This window comes from Colobus angolensis, unplaced genomic scaffold, assembly GCF_000951035.1.
Source record: "Colobus angolensis palliatus isolate OR3802 unplaced genomic scaffold, Cang.pa_1.0 Scaffold234, whole genome shotgun sequence".
NCBI classification, from domain to species: domain Eukaryota; kingdom Metazoa; phylum Chordata; class Mammalia; order Primates; family Cercopithecidae; genus Colobus; species Colobus angolensis.
Window position 1 is genome coordinate 769343 of NW_012115533.1, and position 16873 is coordinate 786215.

At 35.7% G+C, this 16873-nt stretch overlaps 1 protein-coding gene across 1 annotated transcript in view; it reads left to right on the plus strand.

Moving 5' to 3' along the window:
• Window positions 1-892: 892 nt before the first annotated feature.
• WDR49 (WD repeat domain 49) overlaps window positions 893-16873 on the plus strand; it is a 181140-nt gene continuing 165159 nt past the window's right edge. The window contains 2 exon segments of the mRNA XM_011944625.1: window positions 893-1042; window positions 1369-1607. Of these exon segments, the coding sequence (XP_011800015.1) occupies window positions 1443-1607 (165 nt within the window). The 5' untranslated portion in view covers window positions 893-1042; window positions 1369-1442.

Below are 16873 nucleotides of genomic sequence, written 5' to 3' on the forward strand. Positions count from 1 at the left end.
CTTGGCTTACTGCAACCTCTGGGTTCAAGGGAACCCTGAGTTCAAGGGATCCTCCTACCTCAGCCTCCTGAGTAGCTGGGATCACAGGTATGCGCCACCATGCTTGGCTGATTATTTTTGTATTTTTACTAAGACACAGTGTCTCATCATGTTGCCCAGGCTGGTCTCAAATTCCTGAATTGAAGCCACCCACCCGCCTCAGCCTCCCAAAGTGCAGAGATTACAGGCGTGAGCCCCTGTGCCCGGCTTTTTGCTTCTTTATCAGTAAAATGGGGATAATGATCATATCTGCCTTGTAGGATTGTTGTGAAGCTTAAATAAGACAATGAACGTAAAGTTCTAGTGCCTGGCACATGGTGAATACTCAAAAAATGTGAATTTTTCTTCTTTTTCTCCTCCTTTTCATTATTATTAGCTGAACCAGTAATGACACTGCAAGCAATTTTATCATTAGATTTATCATATTATGTTATGCTGTGTTTTTTATAACATTTTCAACAAGTTGGGAGCTTTTTTGAACTATCTCTATTTTATGTACATAGAAACTAAGACAAAAAGAATATAAGAAACAGATTCCTATTATATAAGAATAAAACATTTTCTGTGTATAAAACATAAAATTCCAGGATGTCATGCTTTTTTCTTTGACTAATCATATTGTTTCATAAAATATGTCCTATTTAATGTTAAAAGTCCTTAAATAATACAAATAAATTAAATACAAAAAATTAATTTAAAATGAGTGAAATGAACTGTCCTTTTGGTAAAAAAAATTTCAACATTTACATTACATATTCAAACTTTCAGTTCAGTCATTAGCTGGAGAGGGGGAAGTGAAAGGGAAAGTTTTAGTTGGCTTTGTGTTGGTTGCCAGGAAACATACAAAGGGAACAGAACAGATGAAACAAACAACTCCACATTGCTGGGAAGGTGGCCTTCAGAGTCAAGTACTTCATTGGTAGGGAAACTTTGCAGCTTTGTCATCTAACTCTTCCAGACAAGAAAGTGGAGTTGAAAACTACAACATGTTAATGGAAGCAAGGTTAGTCAAAGAGATTATTGGCAAGGTGATTTTCTAATGCATTTAAAATGAAGATTGGAAGTTGTTTTCTGTGTCAGTTACTATAAATGTGGGGAAAGCTTTACACATTTTTAATCAAGCCAGGTTAAACAGAGTATAAGGAAGGGGTAAAAAATGCCATTTTAAAACCATTCAACTGTAAATTTTGAAAATAAACTCTGGAATCAAATAAGTGAAGGGGTTGAGGGCTTTCATTTCCTAGCTCAGCTTGCCTCCTAATCGTACGCCTTGAAAGGTTTGTACTTTCATTTTGGAATTCTATTGCTAAGTTGAGTTTCTTTTCAAAGGCACCTGTTGAAGGAAAAAAAAGATCCAACCATATAGAAACAGTTGAAGGTAGCTGAGAAAACGTGAAGCCATTATGAGTTGCCAGAAAGCTGCACTTGAGTTAAACACAGGGTCACAGCCTGGGCCAAAGAGCCCTGAGAGAACAGAAGATGTAACTGCATTTGAAGACTATGGCACAGGCCTGCTTGAAAACCAACTCAGCGTGTGTGACTTTGTAAAAATACAGAAGGCCTTTGAGGTAAGTGCGAAGCTTATTGACCAGATAGTTTGAGTTGTTCATGAAGGAGCCTAGAGTAAAACACAGAGATATTTTTCTTTCAGCATTAAAAATATATACTTAATGGTTATAGCAGAGAATTACACATAATTGGTTAGACCTGGATTTAACACAATATGCTTGGTAACTTTGCCCCTCAGTTCTTTGGGTCAAATAATATTCTTTAGTTTGAAATTGCTTCACTGAATTTCATTACTATCAAGAAAGAACTATTTACTCTTGCAAAAAAAAATTTTTCTCAGAGTTCAACATCTTTCGGGGAAACAAAAAATTATGGTTGTAAGTGAGGAAAGCCAGATCTCTAAGGTGACCTCCAGGAATAATTGTTCTTGCATTTAATACGGACATAGAACTCAGCAAATGCAAATATGCATACACAGTTTGCAAAAATTTCCTCCTGTCTCACTCACCCTAAGTGGCACAGCTCCTTTTCTAAGCTGCTTTCGGCACTTTGTTGTCTCAAGATCCCTTATGAGGGATGAGTCTCCCACTCATTTTGTAAATCCTAGAACAATGCCAATAAAAACAAAATTAGAATTTTTCATTTTAACTCTACATAAAAAATAAACCATAGGAATTTAACTAACATGAATAATTTTCTTCTTGCTCTCTTAGTCAATTAATTTTGAATTCTGCAGCTACGCATAATGAACAGCATACATCAAAGTGATTTTTAGTTTCAAATATGGATAGAGAGAAGTGCTCTTCCATGATATAGAATTTAGGTAGTCATGAGCCTCCAACGTTTCTACTATATGATGTTTGCTAAAATATGATCTAAGGGCTTCTTAAGATTGTCTGTGGGTGCTTGGAATATCCATATTAATTTGAAATAGAAAATATTTTGGAATACCACCTGGGAATTAATAAAACATAATAAAAGCTCACAATATATTGGCCTGTAATAGGCACACATTTTTATCTTTAGATATCCACGAAAGAATATAACAAGTTGGGTTCCACCTGTATTGATAAATTAATGTCCCAATAGTATCAATTATTTCTTTATAATAGAACTTATCATATTTAGTAGCAAGACATGCTCTGTCCTACACTTTTCTCATTTTAACCTTCATATATCTGCTATTCACCCAACCTCATTTATCTGAAAGATTTCACTGCTGCTGCTCATGCCCAGTGCCCCAAGTAAATCTGGCATATTTTGATAGACATAGCAAACATTTTGACAGCTTGAGGACATTCAGTAAAATGTAACAGCAGATTATGACAGCTTTGACTCTGTAGTGAACAGAAATGTGGCAGTTTTGTTCTGGTGCTAAGAACATAAAGAATTTGAATGCAAGGGCCTATTAGGAGAGTCTACATTATAAAGTTGATGTGTTAGTGAAACTGCTGCAGAAGGTTAGAGGTGGGTGTTCTTTCCAAACTAAAGATTAGTCTTGAGTGAACCCAAGTGAAACTGGAAAATTCAACCTCAAGTTTTAATTTAATTTTATTTTATGTTAAACATTTCAAAGGCCAGACCACTTATTTTGACATTACCAGTTGGAAAAGCAGGAACTAATGGACCCAAGGAGAGAAGAGAAGGTAATTCAGAGCTTGTATGAACATAGACAGTTTTTTTAAAAAAAGAAATTGACCTTTGTAGGTATACCTTCAAAAAAAAAAAAAAAGACTGAAGTTCATCCATTTTAGCAGACTCAACAGCCAGTGAATGGAATAATCGCATGACAAATGTGCAGCCAGTACTACAAGTTAGACCTTTGAGCCAACATGATTTCCAAACACAGCATGGACACCTAAAGAAGAATGACGCACTAGACAATTTTAATGGTATTCAGTCCATCTGTCATGAGTTTTAGGCCCAGAGGCCATAGGTATAGATTTTTGTGAAAGAATAAAATGCCCTCAACAGCATTCCTGCAACTTCAAACTCTAAAGGCAGTGATTTGTGGTCCAATTACTAAGGACATGCTCTCAGAAATGTCAAGATTCTGGCACCAGATACCCTTATATCTTCATTTTTTTTTCTTACACAGACTGCTTGTTTGGGGTTGAAGAGCTGTCAGATATTAGGTGAAGTCCATCTCCTTAAATAGCAGTGGCAATTCTTAAGTGAAAAAACAGGAAGTTGGGTCTTTGAATTATGCAGTAAATGTTTTACATATCTTTCCAAATAAAATATCACATACCATATGAATTGTAGTAGTAACATTTAGGAATAAAGCAAGTAGTGCTCATGTTCATTGTGCAGTGGTATAAATGGATCAGAATCATGCAGTGTTTCAGATTCGGGAGTCAGATGTCCCGAGCTTAAATCCCAGCTTTGACACTTACAATGTGACTCTGTGCAGATACTTAATCTCTCTGGGCCTCAGTTTCTTTTATTTCTAACATGAGAATAACAGAGTTTTCATGAGGATTAAAAGAGGTACTATATGAAAAGCACTTTAAAAAGTGCATGCCACAGAGATTAAGTGCTCAATTAACATTAGATATTACTTATTCAGTAAGTAGAAGTTAAACCATGTGACCTCTGACAGTGCCTTGATTCTAATTCATACATTTCTTAAAGGAAATTAAACTTCAAGTGACACTTGCTGCTATGTGTCTTCATTCCTGATAGTGGTGGAAAGAAGTGGTAAGAGTTGCAAAGACATAAGTTCACATAGAAGAGTAAAAAGCATAATTGTTCCATCTCCCATTTCATATTCTCTTAGCAGGGAAAAAGTCTAATTGATGTCTTGATTCTTTTCTTTGGAACAAATAAGTTACCCAGGTAGAAGGACAGGAAAGTAACTTGTGGATTTCATTTTCCTTTAAGTGATGGTGTCAAAAAAGCCATATATCAGCCTGAAGGGAGAGAAACTTGCATTATTCATGGAATCGTAAAATGGTTGTTACTCAAACTTTCCTGTAGCATTTACAATACTTAGAGAAATGACATGGTCTCTGGATGCTCATATTATTTTGATGTCAACCATATCTTACATTTTCCTTGAAACTACAAAAGCCAATTATTATTTGAGGAAGAGTAGTTGTGGTTTGCTGATTTTGTAGGAGTGGGGAGAAGTAGAAATTTTGGTCTAAGGAAAATGGAATTTTGGGAAAGCCATGGGTCCTGATATTTACTGAGAGTAAAGAGAGTCTGGCTATGTAGGTATCTGAGTATTTCTTTTTTTACATTTTCCATTGTTGATCTCTGTATATCAACAATGGTTTAACATTAGGCCTTGATCCTAGATTAATTGCTCCTGTTTGCCCTGTGCTCCTGGGCTCTCCGCGTTAGGTCCTGAACTGCCTTTATCATCAACTGTGTCTATATCTTCTCCTGGCACATCTGTTCTGGCCTGATTGTAAGCTGAGAGCTGGGGGCTGGCCCTACCCTGTCAGCTCTGTGCTATCATTTGGCCAAGCCCTGCTCAATCTTTAGCTTTAACTATAGCTAGAAGTGAAACCTCCTAAGCCAAATGTAAAATGTGAAGTATTTATCCTTAAAGTAGGAAGGGCCAAATAGTTTAGTGTAAGAAAGGCATAGTAAAAATCCTAGAAAGAATGCCCCAGAGACTGTTCAGTGAGAATTCTTAAAACAAATGTGTTTTGGAGGTGAATGAGATCTAAACCCAATGCACTTATTCAAACTGAATCTCAAAAGACCAGAGAAGTTCAGTAGTCAATTCTGCAAGTTTTAGATTTGTGCTTAATGGGTAATACAATTACATTTAAAGAATTTTGATATTCTCATCCTTGACTATCTTTATAAAATTCCCAAAACACCTGAACAGTATCTTGGGAATTTTAGAAAGCATTCTACAGCAGGGTCTATGAACTGTGCTTGTTTGCTTCAAGACAAAGCTGAGAATGTTGATGTCCTGCCAGGAAAGTTAGGCTCTACAGGAATATAGAAAGTCAGATCGGGCCCTTTCATATCTTTTTTTACTTGTCCTTCTTTTTGAACTGTCAAGCTTCCTCCAAATTTATGGAGGACTCATCCTTCTCTAGGCCTTCACATTGCCCATTGTACCTTCACTACTAAGGTACCCAAATGAACAGGTCTTCCTAGACGTGTTTCATACTCCAAAACTATTCTTATCTCTTGCTTCTTTCCTTTCTACCCAGGCACCACCATCCCAAACACATAAATAAAATTACCCATTTTTGTTTCATTCCCTTTCCCCAGAACCTTTAGATGTTCTTGTCTCTGATAAAATGAGATGGTCCATAAAGTTCATTTAAAATTTTTTCTTAGATAAAACTGTTAAGGTATAAAGCTGGATTGTGTCTACTATCCAACAATGTTGAGAATTAGAAAATCTTTTTTATAGTGTATGCAAACTGTGTATATAACATCTGCAACATGACAGAGGTATTATTTCCTGTTCACATAAAGTAAAAAGCAGATATTTCTAATGGACAAGCAATTGCAAGCAGGGATTCAGGTCTCAGGTTGTTCCCACATTCTGCCTTCTACACAAGCCATGCATCAGCTGGTAGCAGTGGGGAGCACTGGGGAATTTTTGTGGTCCAGCTCACGTCCCATTGGCTAGCACTCAGTCATATGTCTACATGTAACTTCAAGTTACTTCAAGTTGTATGGCAAATAGGGACAGCTGTGTGCCCAGATAATGATCTCACCCGTGATCCTCTTAGAATTTTGTGGAAGGAAAACTTTCTTCTCTCCTAATGAAGCAGCATGCTTCAGTTTGTAAATTATGGAGACTTTTGTGTCTAACTGTATTTTGTGTTCTGTCTTAGCTGCCAGGAAGTTCAAAGCTAAATTTAGTGTTCAACTGTTACAACTATGCTTAACTTAGGTTTTCTGGGACAATTATCTGCTATTTTTGTTATATGATTCTTGTTCTTTTATCTTTAATAGTCAGTCCTATTGCCTATGTATCTTCTGTTGTAACTGAACTAAAATTCTTTCTGAAAATCAGTGTAGGTAAAAATGATGAATAAAAATTTAATATCTTTCAAGTATAGTAAGATTTTATAAAGCACTTATGTTGGCATCATGTTATCTGATCCTTTACCAGGCTGAAACATAGGCACGGCATACATTTTTACTTCCCATTTACAAATAAGGAGATGAAGGACTAAAAATATTCAATTGAATTCCCCCATGGGCAGAGCCAAAACTCAGAGGCAGATTGTCAACTTTGGAGTCCATATATGGCATGACTTCTACGGGCCACAAGGTAACCTTCCTTTGGCACGTTGCTCTAAGGAGCACAAATCCAATAGGATAAAGATTTCCTAAACAAAATGCATGTTAAATTAATAGTACACAGGCCATGTGCTCTGCTAACTTGGAGCTAATGCATAATCAGCAAATAGTCAACAACAGCTACAATGAAATCAATGTAGAGAAAGGGTGGAAGAATGAAAAGAAAATAATAACCAATTCCTTTTTTAAAAAATACTTTTTTCTTTCTAAAGGCATCTCAATGGAGACTTGTGAGAAGGTAAACAGATGAAGCTTAGTCTCACCTGTATATAGTAAATAGTGCATTTTGCTGCCTCAGTCAATTCATCCTCTGTTGAACAAAGACAGCAGGTCATAGCATTTCTCACCCATCACTTTTAGTGTAATCAAAATACCTATTTTTAATGGCAGCAGAAAACATTAAGTGATAGCATGAAGACAAATCCAATACCACCGCAGGTGGCACAATTAAAAATGGCAGAGGAATTCTGTGGTGTTTTTATCTGATTTCTTAAAATTCATGAATAATGATAGCAAATGGCATCATCACCAAAACTCAAGGAAGTGAAGTTGTATCTCACTACAAGCGAAAAATTTGCCTTCCCGAATCCTACTGCCTTTGTGCTGAATTTTGTGACAAGTTCTAACAGTTTCCTGCCTTTTCAAACCTCTCTGTGTACTTTTATAACAGGCACTTATAAAAATTAATCTGGATCAGTGTGTGATGAAGAGTGCTTTTAGTAAACAAGTGTTTTAACCTTGAGCTTTGGCCAAAACTGGAGAAGTGAGGACAACCAAGAAAAGCTTGTTACAGAGGAGGGAAGGAGAAAGAAAGCAAAGATGTCTATTGCTGTTCATGTGTAGTGCATCAGCTTAGCCAGACCTGTGAACTAAGGGCACTGCTACTTTTGAACTTTTCCTGAGAGTTAAACAAGGAAAATGAATAAAAGAATGAAAGAACCATTATTTGTGGCATTTTGGCATCATTTTTGTCATATTTTGCCAAGTATAACATATTAATGATGACACAAGACACCCCCAGCTCTACTGCTAGAAATAGGAAGCCTCTAAACTATCCTTTAGTGATTTCTGACCTTTTCCCAAGGCTCTGCCTCATACTTGTGCAGGAAAAAGTCCCTTGGGGTCTTTTCTCCCTTCATCATATCTCACCAACATTCTATGGATGTGACTATCATGAAATCCTGATTCTCTAGGCACTGACATCTCTGTCGAGGCATTACCAAAAACATTTTCCTCTACTGCTTCACTTTCCATGTGTGCATGCATACACCTTTCTCTAATCTTCTCAATACACCCAAGGCCAAATTATCACACTAGTTTTGCTACAGATGTGTACTCTTCAATATGTGCTACATTTGGTTATTTAAATAAAATAAGAATTTCATAAAATAAAGTTCAGTTCCTCACAAGCACCAGCCATTTCAGGTACTCAGTAGCCACATGTGGCTAGTGGCTACTATACTGGACTGCAAAGAATATAGAACATTTTCATTATTGCAGAAAGTTCCACTGGACAATGCTACTTCCAACCCTTTCTCATGACTTCATACTAACTTGTTCTGCTTCTTCACTTCTGGACATATATTTGTGACCAAGGAGCTGCTCTCAGCTCCTCAAGCCCCCTGTAAACACATCAGACTGCCCATGTCTTAGAACCCAGAGACCAAACTGATTCTTTGTCCCATAGATAGCAGAAAATATTTCTCTTCATTCTAGTCTAAGACCTATTTTTCCATGTTCCCTTCGTAGGACTGTAAAGAATGGGAAGATCTATTCCTTTCAGGGGAATCCTTCCTTCTTCCTTCTGGTGCAACTCCCCTCCTCTCAACTCCCAACACACACACAGGTGTTTAGTTTGGATTTATGGTTCCAACAAATCCACCACAAAATTATCTGACCTGGACCATTACCCAAAGCGTTTCAGTCATGCTGATCGTATTTTACTTACTTTTGTTTTAGGGCCTACCAGATGCTGGTGCCTCAGTCTGGAGTATTTCTCTCCCATCCCCAGCAATTTCCTGGCTAACACTACTCATATGCTTGTAAATACCACTGCCTTAGGAAAGCCTTCTCTTACCATGCAGGCGGGATTAGCGCCCTACCTTGACCCTGTTTTCTCTTCTTATAACTTCCTATATGTTCCTTTGGTTGCTTTCATCATAGATGCTCTGATTAGCGCAATGCCATTATTTGTTTAAAGTCAAATAGAAGTCCCAGGCAGGCTATGAGAGACAATTGAGTGTGAGAGAATCGCAACATAGATTCTGGAGGAGAGAGACCATGAGATGAGATATCTGGAGAAGAGAACAGACTGTTTAAGACTGGACCTTACAAAATTCTTCAAGGCAGTGGAGAAACAGCTGGAGTTGATACAAGGAATAAAGCAGCTGAGTTATTTTCCAGAAGTAGAAGGAGAAGAAGCAAACAAACAAAAAAGGAGGGTATAGTTAGCCATATAAAATTTCATTTATTTTTATAATTCCTATTTAGCAATCCTTGTATTATTAAAATAAATAAAGCTGGTCATGGTGGCTCTTGTCTGTAATCGCAGAACTTTAAGAGGCCAAGGCAGGCAGATTACCCGAGGTCAGGAGCGCAAGACCACCTTGGCCAGCATGGTAAAACCTCATCTCTACAAAAATATGAAAACTAGCCAGGTATGATGGCAGGTGTCTGTAATCCCAATTACTTGGGAGGCTGAGGCGGGATAATCGCTTGAACCTGGAAAGCGAAGATTGCAGTGAGCAGAGATTGTGCCATTGCACTCCAGCCTGGGTGACTGAGTGAGACTCAATCTCAAAACTAAAAATAAAAATAAAAAATTAACTTAAATACATAAATAAAATAAAATAAAATAAATATAAGTAACACATTATTTTCATGGTAAAAAATCCAAGTTAAACATGAAATTTCTGCCTTAGCATGGCCCACCCTCTGTCATGACACTCCCCTGGGTAACTACTTTTAATAATTTCTGGTATATTTTAAATGCATTTTCACAAATATATACACATATACATATCACATGTAGCTTTGTTTTATGTAGAACATATTTACATACATTATCATATTTTATGTATTCAAGAAACAGTGCTGTGTAGCACTGTTTGTATAAATAGTGGCTAATCATGTGAAAAGGTACCCAAACTTGTTAAGAATTTGATTTGATACTCTAATCAAGAAAGAAGACATTCTTTTTACAATCATCAGATTGGCAAATATTAAAAAGATCAATAACATTCACTGATGGCAAAGAACCAGGGGAATAGGCACTCTTACTAAGATTGTAAATTGACAAAACTTTTCTGGAAGGCAATTTGCCATTATATATCAAATATAAAATGTACCACATGTATTCTTTTTAATCAGCAATTCTAATCCTCCAAGCTACCCCAAATACATTCTGAAGTACAGAAGAAAATACATGCAAAAGTATGATTGTAATATCACTTACAAACTGGAGTATTTACAACCCAAATATTCATCAATTGGATGAATAGATAAATTATGGTATACTCCTATTACTCAACTATTAAAAAGAATAAGGGAGACTTACGTAAGACTGCCAAGATTTGATGTTGAGTGAAAACAAGAAAATCACTTAATAGTGCATAATCATATTCTAAAATTAAAAAAGTACATATTTATGTGGTGTAGAGGTTATAGAAAAAGAGAACTGTGATTGTAGTGGGGTAAGTTATAGCAAATGGGTTTCTGGGCACCTTATCCATACCATAATTCAATGCAAACATAAACATTCTTAAAATGCTGGTATATCTTCATAACCTAAAGACTCCGTGGTACTATTTCCAAATGTATGTCTAGCAATGCTGAAATTAAGAGTACTGAATTTAAAAGCAGTGACTTTTATAGATACTATGTCCTTCTACTCAGAGCATTAACTTCCTTCCATTGAATTTTAGCATTAAGAGAGAGAACATAGAGAACCACCACTATGCTGTCTTTATTTTACAGGTGATGAACAGAAATCCAAAACAAACAAACAAACAAACAAACAAAAAAAGATGGTAGGGGTGGGATTTCTCCTTTTCTGTTGGGTTATTTGCAGAGCCAGAGCATTGTCCAACATGGTCTGGTAGCCAGTTTTTGTTTCTTTTCTCTAGTGAACAATTTAATTCTATTTTAACTTGTTTATAATTTCCCAAAGTTATTTTATACATAATTATTCTATAATCTTGGCTATCATTCACTATTATGACCCCCTCCCCAAACTTGCTATTATCAGTAAAATAGATGAATATCTCTTTCTCAATATAGAAAAGAATATTTACAATATATTTATCATTTACTCATTCTTACAACAGATATTTATTGAATGTCTACCCTGTGGCAGTTAAAAGCTGTTTAGACCCAGGCTTTCCCTTATGGAGGGCTATATTTTAAGAAACTTCCCTAGGAACAAAGGCATTCTTCTAGATAACCATAATGCCATTTTTATACTCAGGAAATTCAACTTTATACTTACATAATGCAAAGGTTGATATTAAAATGTCCCCTCTTGTCCCAGTAATGTCTTTTATATAGATCTTTTTAAAATCACAGATCCAATCCAGAATTATACATTTGCTTTAGTTGACACATCTCTGTAGTTTCCTTTAATCTTGAGGAGTCCCCCACTTTTTCTTGTCTTTCATGACATAAAAATTTTTGAAGAATTCATGCCAGTTGTTTAGAACATCCCATAATCTGGATTTTCTTATTGATTCTTTACTGTTAGATTCACCTTCATCATTTTTGGAGAGAATACTGCATAGTTATCTCCACTTCTTGTATGGCATCGAGAGTCCCATTATGTCAATTTGTTCCATTACTGGTGATGCTATAAGTTGGATCCCTTAACTGAAGTGGATCCACCAGAGTTATCCATTGTAAAGGAACTTGTAGGCTGATACTTTTATAGTATATTGTGAGTATTCTTCAACAAGATTTCGTCCATTGGTTTCACTACTGATTGATTATCTTTGCTGGAAACAATGACTATACCGAAGGTTGAAAAATGGTGATTTTTAAATGCTATTGATTCTTCATCATTTTCAGTATGGCATTTTTCTTTCTGTAAGAGAGAGTCTTCTGCCCCTCTTCTCTTTCATGCTCTCATTCTCTCTCTCTGCCTTGAGTCTGACCACAGATTTATGGATTCGTTTATTCTATTCAATGTGCTGTTTTCTATTATGGTCATTATTTTATGATACTCAAAATGCCCCAAATTTGGCTAGTGTGAGACCCCTTCAAACCAGCTCTTGTATCCTCTTAACATATTTTCATCAATCTCTTATTACTGCTTTGCTTTCTGGCACAAGATGATGTTACTGCCCAAGACCTGGAACCAGCTATTTCTCCAAAGATCCCCAGTCCCATTTATTGGAGAATGGTATTTAGAGTAACAGGACCTGGGTAGTAGTGTGTTCATTGCTATTAGGGGTGTCATTGCTTCCAGGTCCTTTCAGTTGACATAGCTAGGATATATGTATACCTGTCTAAATCAATCTTTATATTTATTGATCTGTACATATTTTTAAAACTAATGAACTTATACTAATACTTTCAATTCAATACAAATAGCACAGGGTTCTTCCTCTCCCTCTGTCACTCCATACTTGTATCATTTGTATTTCCATGTTCTCACATTTTGAATCTTTGTTCTAGCAGCATTAAAATGTTTATTCATATGCTTTATTCTATAATGTATATGAAATAGTATTGGAACTATGACATCAATACTACTCTAAAGATGAAAGTAAAATCCGAGACTTATTTGTAGGTTTTTTTTTGCATTATATTGCATTAAGGGCACATGGGTTAGAGAACTGGGCTTATAGATGATACTAAAATTAATTTATCTTATTGTGTGGTTGTATAAGCTTGTTACATGGTTAGGTGAGTATATATACATAGTAAATTTTAGAATTTAAAAAATATTTGTTTTGATTTTATTTTGTTGACTATATGAAACATTTTTATGGTTCTCAAGTCAAAACAGTATAAAAATGCATATTTAGAAAAATGTTATTATCTTCCCTGTCCTTTTCTTCCCATCCTCTCATTCTGCATTGATAATTTTCATTAACTTCTGAAAATTTTTTTCTGTGGTTCTGTTGTTTTAAATACATGTTTGTCTATGTGTATTTTTTTACCTTCTCTCTCACATAAAACATAGCATACATTTATTCTCTGTGGCATTTTAATTGTATTTCATTAGCAATGTATCTCCATATAAGTTGAGAGAGAGTATTTTCATTTGTTTAACAGCTGTATTATACTGTTTTGTTAAATGTTCATTCAACCTCTGTCATATTCATGGACCTGTAGGCTGTGTTTTCCCCCAGTGTTTAATTCTGAAAATATTTAAATCTAAAGAAAAGAGGAAAAAAGATTATTTCTGAGGGTAAATGAATTGTTATTTAGACATGTTGATTTGAATTATCTATACAGGACTTCCAAGTTAATATATCCAGAAGGGAAATAGGATATAAAGATTTAGGGCTCAGAAGAGAGGTCTAGATAAAGATATTTCTTTGGGCATTCTCAGCAATTAGACCATGTTTGAAGCCTAAGAAATTGGGTCATATAAATCAGCTAGGGTATATGATGGGAGAAGGGAACAGGTCATAGGGCCAAAAGCTAATACCTCATCCTATCTTATCTTTGTCTTATCTTTCTGTAAGTACCACAGAAAAAGTGGTACTTACAAGAGATACTGAGAAGGAGTGATCAGAAATGTTGCTGAGAAACACAGTGTAATGTAAACCAAGGAAAGCAAATGTTCTTAGAAGTAGGGAAGAGTCAACAGAGGCAAATTCTGCAGAGATACATATTAAAAACACATAACTCATGGGTGGGAGCCTTCCAAACTTAGAGAGATGGAATCATTGGCTCGAACCCTTATGCCATAATATTGGAAATCCAAAGCCCTTTCTGAATTTCTGCAAATGTAAAATCACCTCTGCCTGCCCTCCGTTGCAGCTGCCATCTCTCTTCTCTATCAAATTAACACATGCCTGAGACTCAGCTACTTATGTAGTTATTCAAGACTTTCCATTCAGAAAGCATTTACAAGTCAAGTAGATGAAACTGAAGGTTTTTGGGAAGTAGGTGTGTGGGTTGGAGTGGGAAATATGTCAGAAACACGCAGATACTCCTATTATTAAAATAATTTTAGCCATATTGCCTGTGGGGTTTTCTCAATGGCACTTTACTACTATGCAACCCTCTGCCATCTTGGAGTCTCCCGTCCTTTCCACCTCCCATTTCAGCCACCGTTTCCTTCTCTCTCCCTCTGTCTAATCGAATAAAAAAATCAAGAAAAACAAACACCAAATTAGTTTCCTAGTTTCTTCTTCTTCTTTTTTTTTTTTTTTACAGTAGCTTGATCCCTGTTCTTTCTTGATTGGGGTCTTGCACATAACTCAGGTTCCATTTTCCAACTAAATGGGAATCTCAAGTTATTTTCCCAAACAAAGATATTTTGACACTAAACATTAACTTGGTACATTTTCACGTTTATCAGATGAGAACCAGAAAAAACTGTGTTGAAATGTTTAGCCACAGGATTTTTGGTCTTCTTGTTAAGAGCAGCTTCAGTGGAGCTGCTAGACTGCAATAGGTTGAGTAAGCTGGAGGTGAAGAAATTGAGACAATGTGAGAACATGATTATTTCAAGTTGGGTGAAAGGAGGATGAGACAGTAGCACAAAAGCAGATGGCAATGTCAGGGGAAGATGGTTAATTCGAATGACTTGGTCATGTTTAAATGCTGATGAAAAGGAGTCAATAGAGACCAAGAGAGAATAACAGTAGAAGAGATTCTCTAGGTGGTAGGAGAAGGATGTATCCAGAACACAGAAGTTCTGCTGTCACAGGGGAGAAGGAGATGGCTGCAGATATAGGTCATTATATATTTGAGTATAAAAACATTGAGGACATTTCTACGTAATTGATTCCTCCATTTCTTTCTCCCCCTTTTCATTCTCTGTCTTTCGCTCCTTTTCCTTATGGGTTAGGAGTCAAATTTCTTTATTAGGAAGAGAAGGGAAATGATAAAGTAGGAGTTTAAAAGAAGTAGAGAATAAGAGTGAGAGTTCAGCAAGAAAACGTGGAAGGATTCCTAGTATTATAGAGGGACATTTGAGGTTGGAGATCATGTATTTTGTTGTGGTGACATCATTCTGCCCTATCCATTAGTGTTCAGCAGCCTGGGTATAGGCACAGAGAGGATACTTTTCCAGTGCTGTGTTTTACCAGATATCTGGGGTGAAAGGATGGCAGAATCAAAGAATGAAGATAATTACCAGAGATTGGTTGAAGTTGGATCTTTGGTTTGAGAAGGATATGACAGTAAGAAAGAGCTGATAGTTTTGTGAAAAAGCTCCCCTCAGAACCTGGATTAGAATCTTTCTGACTTTTTATGCTTATCTTATCGATTCAAAGTTTATATGTGAAATGTAAGTATATCATTATAAAGCTTTAGGCTTCTAAATAGATAGCTTTTATCAAAACAGTATGAGATTCTTTGGGAGTATACATTCCAACCTCTTATTTTTCTGGTTTGTTGATGACTGTGTTATCCTAAAGAAAATCAGATTTTGTTGAAGCCAGTGTATTTGAAGTGTGGTAAAAGTGGTTAAGAATTGGAAATTCTTGGTTCTAGGTCTGTTTCTGCCAATAGTGAACTATGTGACCTCAGAGAAATCTTTTCTTAATAAGCCTGAACATCAGTTTCTTCCTTTTAAAGGAAGGGTTTGGTGTAGATTCTCTAAACTTTCTTCTAGCTCCAACATTGTATGAATCTATGATCCTATGGATGCATAAACTTCTTCGCCATAATCATGGTCTCCTAAAAAGGAACAGCAATTTAAAAAAATATATCTTTGTATTGCTACAGTGAGATTTCCAAATGAAAATCAATGTAACTCAGCTCTCTGTCGGCTGCACCATTTCACTGGTCACTCTTATTCCCCCAAGTTTCTAGCCTAGGCAGAAAAGATGATAGTGATAAACTACAGTTTAGATCCATAGCAGATATTGAAGAATTTCACAGGTTAGAGAAAATTAATAAGAACAATTATATTTCTCAGGGGTGATGATCATCTTTATTTAAAAGAGAAAGATTTATTGAGTTTTTCCTCCTTCAGCTTTGATTCACTTCTAATTCACCAGCTAGATAGGAAATCGAAATGTTGAATTTTTGACTTGTGAGAGTTTGATTCCAAACCTTAAATTCAGTCAAGGTTTGTGTCTTTGTTAGTTACAAAACTTTAACTTTATTCAAATTGATGAGCTCTTGAATAATTGATAGTATAGTAAAAATGAAAATTAAATTCTACTAAAATCTATTGAAGCAAGAAAAAAGAGTGCTATGGACCTTGACTAGCAGACTAATTTCCCCTGTTCTGTTGTTCATTTCCTCATAAATGTTCATTAGTAGGTAAAAATTGCAGGGGATGATATAAACTGATGCATCTGTTTTGCAATAACATATCTAATCTTCTGCTCCAGGAGACGTTCACAGAATTTGACAGCAAACCCTAATACATATTCATAACCAATATGCTTTATAACCAAGGGAAATTGAGGCAAGTACAACAGAATGAAGCATGAGAAACCAGCATGTTAATTTTAAATGTAATTATAGTTATAGGGGAAAAGGCTGCATTTTGATAGCGTATACTCATTCAGCTGTCATGGAACATTAAAGAAAAATCATACCAAATGTCTGACAAAAGAAATATTAATTTTGGTGAAGTGTTGATAAAACTAGCAGCTTATGAAGAAAATAAAATCTTGAGATCCTATTATGAGCAATTTTTCATGTAGATAAAAAAAGCATGGCAGCATTCTAATGATCTGAAATAAAATCAGACAACTTCAAAATTATGGAAAGGTATCTAGTCCATACAAAATACCTTTTAATGGAATGTTTCAGCATGCTTAAAGGCTACATGCCATTTAAAATTAGGAAAAGCAATAGTTAATGTGATGCTTTTAATCTTATTACTTTCGATAACCTAAAAACATGTGTT